We start from the raw sequence: 6,243 nt of genomic DNA, 5'->3' as shown, positions 1-6,243 counted from the left end.
TCTTGTATCATTATCCTTGATGAAGACTGTTGTTATGCAACCATATATATGTTTGCAATCATATGAATGCAAATGGTATTGTTTTCAATTAGGTAAGGAGGGATTCCTACCTTTAAGCCCGTGAATAACACGCATTCAAATGAAGGTAGCTGAGTTTTTTTAAATAAACTGCTCAAGGTGATTCTAGCTTGGTGTGGATGATAATCTAGTGTTTGACCATTTAAATGAAAGCTAAAACGTAGTACTTTAATGAGGTTCAGTTTATTATGCGGCACAATTATGGTTCTGGCCTGGATAACATCTTATGTTATGAGTACTCCGTTAAAAGCTTTTTATTACATAAACTGCCGTGTTATACAGGGATTTCCGGCTCCAAGAAAAGCCGAAACAATACACGGGAAAAAATATAGTATTTTTTCACGTCTGTTGATATAGCCAATCAGCTGTTGACACGTCACTCGCCTTTGGCGCCACTCGGTCAAGTTGATAAATGAACAGCAAAGCCTTCACGATTCTCAATACAAGTTGTTTGTCGGAGCTTTCTCGAATTATGGCGACTAAAACACTAAAAACTCCGTATCACTGACTTACGGTTAGGTTCAAACTTCTCTAATAGGGGAAAAAACCAATCTTCAAAAAGAAACCGAAAGTTACGTATTCAGTGGCTTTGGTGTTGGCATTTCTCTCAGCTGAGAATGAAAATCGACAACTGGAAGATATGCCACTGGCTGATTTTAGCCGTTTACCTGAAAGACTTCTTTTGTCGGTAGGGACAAAATAAAAAAAATGAGAATTTTGTAAAGTGAAAATTACGGCCATTGTTTTTGTAATGATGGTTCAACGCATTTTTCCATCTTAAGAGTGAGCGCCAACGCACTTTACGAATGTTATTCGGGGATTGTCGACTCATTTATTTTTATTCATTAACGAAGTCGGCTTTTCTTCTCAGTAAAGAGCTACTGTGTTTATATGATAAACAAAATAATACATGGTTGCTTATAGATATGGAATTTCTCTTCTCGTGTTTAACTCGATAGTTCACGAGTGAGCGCAGCGAACGAGTGAGATGTCGAGTTGAACATATCTACGCGCGCCCATGTATTATTTTCTATATGTTATTTGAGTAATCAAATAAAAGCTTTTTATTAGTACTTCCATGTTTACTGTTTATCAAGAACCACTGATTAATTCTTACTTTAAAGTCAATGGATGAAACACCAGCCTTTGACCATTCAGATGAAAGCCACCGCGAAGTTTTTTCATGTGTTTCAGTTTATTACATTCTTCAGTGGCCTTAACCACAAACCTTTGAGTTTAGCGGGCCGTACAGTGATATACAGCTTGCTAAATTGACCAATCATATTCCACGTACTAATCGAGGGATGTAGTAATGCTAGTTATCTAGAGCGGGGCATAACAGTTTAGCTCTTATGTTTGTTGACAAAACAGTTACGCGTTACAATTTTTTGTAAGAAATACTTTATAGATACACTCAAAATTGTTTTACGAATTTGTGCAAAAAAAATATTTGTCTCATTTCTCCCTTTCATCCTCTTTTTCTTTCAGGAAGGACTGAGCTCTCATCTTCATTTCCACAAATTTTAAGGAGAGGTTATGTTTAAATGAACCCAGCCAATACCACCGTAAGCTTCAGTGTTCCCCATGAACTGTCCGTTTAAATTGGAGTTGTGACAATCGTTAAACCACCATCCCCGGTTAGGTCATTTGAGCAGCTTCCCTTCTTCCACATGTCGTTTTCCCTGCCTCTGGTGCTGAACATCATGTCGTTATGGTACCTCAACGAATCCCCGTATCTACCATTTTAACCGATGACCGTGATCTTGTAACTGTTTTTTCCGTTGTCTACCTTGAACACGTCGTAATGAGCGAAAACTTTCTTTCTACTCCAATCCTCCAGCTCGATTCGCAGCGACTTCTCATTTGCTGTGGTGATACGATTAATTTTGTCGTTTCCCAGCCAGAAATTCTTTCTAAGGTCTCCGAAGCCTGATCTATAGTCATTCCAATTGCGATGGAAGCTGACAGATGCATCCTGTCGCCTTTGGAACACGATCCATCCTCCATTGTCCGTCTGCAGGTCGCAATACACCTTAAACTCTGTTTTTCTGTCAGGGTTGATGGTATAAACACCACTAGTGTTGTAGCCAGCATAAAGGATATCATTGCACCCTCTCGCTACATAAAACAAGAATCGAATTATGTGCTTAGTGCCGAGAGGTAGGGCCAGACGAAAATATTTAGCTTGAGGTCATAACAAACGGAGTGAGCGCAGAAAGGTCAGTGCATCATGACCATGCGGCAAAGTGATAAAGATGGGGGCTAATTTGTCATTTTGATAAAGGGGCGAACTCTTCTTGATGGAGGCGAACTGGAAGGCGACGAACTTGCAATGGAGCGAAACCTCTGTGAACCACACTGTCTACTAAAGGGTATGGAGTAATCGTGAAATAAGGACGGCGCACTTACGAGGTCTGTTAATTACAGAAAGAGTTAAGGCTTCCATTTTCAAGGAGTTCAATTGCATTCCCATCGTTATACTTGAGTAGCAAACTTTCCGACTTTTTCTTAGGGGGAGGGTTCGGAGGGGTATTGTTACACAAAGCCTTCTTTGCATCTCTTTTTTTACACTTCCAAAGTCTTCAAGTTATAAAAGGCGACAACAAAGGAAGTAAGAAGTAAGAGCCATGGTGCGTGACCACTTACTCTGTGGAGGCTGAACACACAGCTTCTGACAGGAATCCGAACAGCATTTTATTTCACCAAAAAAGTCTGAACCCAAAGTACACTCGTCATCAGTCTCATTTCCGCAATCTTCGACCGAGAGAGGAATTGGGCAAATGCCTTCTTTCAAACCCTTTAAAAATAAATAAGTAGTTTTTAAAAGGCTTCCTTAAACTAAGCCAAGAATCTTAAAGATGGTCATTTGAAATAGGCGCAAATCTGCGTAACCCGCAAACACACTGAGAAATGTTAGGTTCATCTTTTCCGTTTGGTTGTTTTTCTATCTTGCTTAACATATATTTTGGTTAAGGACAGTAAGTTTCTTAAGAAACTGCGGTGCTGCATCGGTGGGAGAGTATAACAGGGTAATTAAATATTATCAACTGAGTTAATAACGTAAACTGGCCGCCGTAAAGAGTTTTAAAGCTGACGTTTCGAAATAACTGTGCGTAGTTGAATTAAGATGGGGTTGAAAATTCTGCCTGACAACAAAAACTGAATCATGGAAAAAGCGATCGAAACGAATCAAACGAATTCGACTAAAGGACTACAGATGGCCTTGTACGTAATAAAAGTAAGGCGCTAAGAAATTTTATTACGAGACATCCCAATGATTACCATAATTCCTATTATATGTAAAATTCAGATGAGAATTGCTTGCTACACGAGTGGATATGAAATTGCTTACGAGGTACATCTTTGATCAAATCTTACCATGCATAGTGATAGACTAGAGATGACGTCATCATTTATGTAACGTCATGTGATCTATTACTGCACAGACTCACGGAAACATGGAACCCATTTGTGTTATTTGATAAAAAAGAAAATACTTGTTCATGGTGACGTCATCTTTGTGTCTGTCCTCTAATAAGTCATAAGTAAGAGCCATTGTGCATGACGTATTCAGCTTGCTTTATCAACAAAATTAGAGAAACGAGAGATATGCAGGTGAGATAAACAGCTCTCAAAGGAAAACAAAAGGCAATTTCCAATAGAAATAAAACGTCCCACTTACTCTGCATTACAGCGATATCCACTTCCAACTTAAAAAAAGTGTGAAAATTGAGGCTAAATTTTTCAAAACCAATCAACTGTCTGACTAAAGGCGTAGAGCTCCTTGTACTTTGTTAAGGCTTCCACTTTCAAGGAGTTCAATTGCATTGCCTTAATATAATTCTTTATATCAGAAACCGCACAACTGAATTCTGCAAGTCTATGTGTGATCGCAAGCAAGTAAAAGTTATATTCAAAGCGGGTTATATTTAACTGTAGTAAAAACACTGATGAACTCGTGGCCCTCATTACACTATAAAGCGACCTTAAAATCGGTTTTGTATTTAATTCACAAGCTATTCACTTCACAAGGTTAAAAATCCACTATCCTATCGACAAGTACAAATACATACATTAATTGATGACAACCTTAAAATCATATTTCAAGTGATGAGGAAGCTTTCTGGTCATTTATAAATTTCTCATACAAAATGCAATTGAAACTAGCAACTGATGCTTTCTTAAGCTTGACTCTGTAGCACCTCATTGTGTAGTCTTTCTATAACCGTTAAAGTTCGTCCTCCCTCAGTTTTCCTTAAGCACTTTCGACAAATCAAATCTAATTTGACGGTGGCCGAGGCTCTTATCCTATGCATTGTGAATTGGCATCAGAAACGAACCCAATCAATGTGTTACGGTATAATCAAATCGACAGAAAAACACTATAATCCAACAAACTCAACTACTTTATCAAACAAAGGGTGATATTGTTAATAAGGAGCGACTCTTAAAGAAAACATCAGTCGTTCTTATGCTCCATAAACTTACTTAAGCCTACTAAAGTCCATATCTTAGCTCGCCACAGAGCAAAACTCACAGTTTCCTCCAACGTTTCTTGAAATTAGCAACCTTCCACTGTAGCTCTCTTTCCCGGTATAGCTTTCTGAACAGTCAGTCACTCCCGACAACAAAAATTACTACTACTATTACATAACTGGGTCCTTATATACATTCACAAGTGCTCTGGAACATTCCAGAAGCTTACAAAAGAACTATTTCAGTAATATTACGCAATAATTGCGTGACTTGATGAATGTTCTAGAAAGTTCTATTGTACTCATGTCAGCATGACTAAGCAGTCTAGACATTTCTAGAAGCATAACAAATGCTATTCTCTGAAGCGATTGAGGATGCCTGGCATTATGTCCATGAGAGTGCGACGAATGGATCTCATCTTCCAACAGTATATAACAGGGTTCAAAGACGAGTTGAGGAAAAAGAAAGTCGTTGTATACAGCCAAGCTTCGTATAAAGAGATTAGATTTAAAGAGCGAGAAAGGAATAAAAAAGAGAGAACATAGGAAGGCAAGAAACAAATCAAGAACACAATACATACATAAAATGTTCCATGAGCTGACTTTCTAACCTTTGAAAACCAAGACAAGTCGCCATTTTGAACTCCCTGTTGTACTTCTGAGATTTGAAGGCTTTGAATCTGGTTTTTGTGTCGCTTTAAGATTATATAAATCCTCCAGTAAACAGTTACGACTACAATAAGGCAAACAGTCATAATCACGAGCCATACGATTAGCGAGATGATAGACAATGAATCCCAAAAGACACTAGAAGAAATAATTGCGCTAAACAGCCATATTGATATCACTGCTGCAATCACGCGCTTGTGAGTCACAAGCTCTTGATATCTGAGATGAAGATGAACAGCTAAGAACCTATCCACACTTATGGTTACAACATTGAAGAGCGAAGATACACAAAAGAAATTCATAACGGCCATCAATCCCTTGAAGGAAATGGGGTCGATACGGCTTCGTTTTAACCAGCTGACTAGAATAGAAATAAAGAGCGGCTGTGCCAACAAACCAACGCCAACATCGGAGGCAGCCAGGCTCAGTAATAGTGTTCTCAAAGGTTTTGGCAACAACGCGGTTTTCCTTATCGCATGGATGGTAAGGATGTTCAAAATGATTGTTGTATAACTCAAAAAACTGTTGAAGACACAATTAGCGACAAGTGACGGACGAAAACCTTCGACATCCGCAGAGTTTCCAAAGAAAGACTCGTCGAGAAGGTCGCTAACGTTTTTCGCCATGAGAGCTGAGCGTTAAAACTACAGTGGCTCTGATATTTTCCAATTCTAAAACGGAAATTTTTAAGTCATATGTAGCTGTCAATCACGAGCACAAAACACAGTCGAAGCCATCTGTACGAACAGTCAAGATGTCTTCAACTCCGGCATTTGAATTTTTAAAAAAAGCATCGAGTATCGCTTTCACTCGGTGTTAGTTAGAACTAAAACAAATGATCTGTTTAATGCTTCAAGACATTCCAACTAAACATGGGATTTACACTTGGAAGAAGTTATTTGAAGGAAAGCCGTCATTAACATATTTTTTTTATCTATCAAAATGAATAAAGAAAAAAACATTATATTCAGTTAAATTAAAGTGCACTTAACATATGTTTCCTCATTACTTAATTCGCCTG

The 6,243-nt window shown here is 38.3% G+C and overlaps 1 protein-coding gene and 1 long non-coding RNA gene across 2 annotated transcripts; both read right to left on the bottom strand.

Annotated features, from left to right (window-relative positions):
* Positions 1-242: 242 nt before the first annotated feature.
* LOC149043420 (uncharacterized) lies at positions 243-3,788 on the bottom strand. Its single transcript, XR_016187867.1, has 2 exons — positions 2,725-3,788; positions 243-2,196 (listed from the first exon to the last, which is right to left on the bottom strand). It is a non-coding gene; the product is annotated as an uncharacterized LOC149043420 (long non-coding RNA).
* A 197-nt stretch (positions 3,789-3,985) lies between these two features.
* LOC149043419 (adenosine receptor A3-like) lies at positions 3,986-5,977 on the bottom strand. Its single transcript, XM_089210159.1, has one exon. It carries the CDS (start codon positions 5,846-5,848, stop codon positions 4,907-4,909), a length of 942 nt encoding a protein of 313 aa, XP_089066285.1. The 5' UTR covers positions 5,849-5,977; the 3' UTR covers positions 3,986-4,906.
* Between the last annotated feature and the right edge of the window lie 266 nt (positions 5,978-6,243).

Source organism: Pocillopora damicornis, chromosome 6, assembly GCF_964200805.1.
Source record: "Pocillopora damicornis chromosome 6, jaPocDami1.2, whole genome shotgun sequence".
In the NCBI taxonomy this organism is placed as follows: Eukaryota; Metazoa; Cnidaria; class Anthozoa; order Scleractinia; family Pocilloporidae; genus Pocillopora; species Pocillopora damicornis.
Note: the sequence above shows the minus strand (reverse complement) of the source record. Positions and strands in the feature narration are given on the sequence as shown.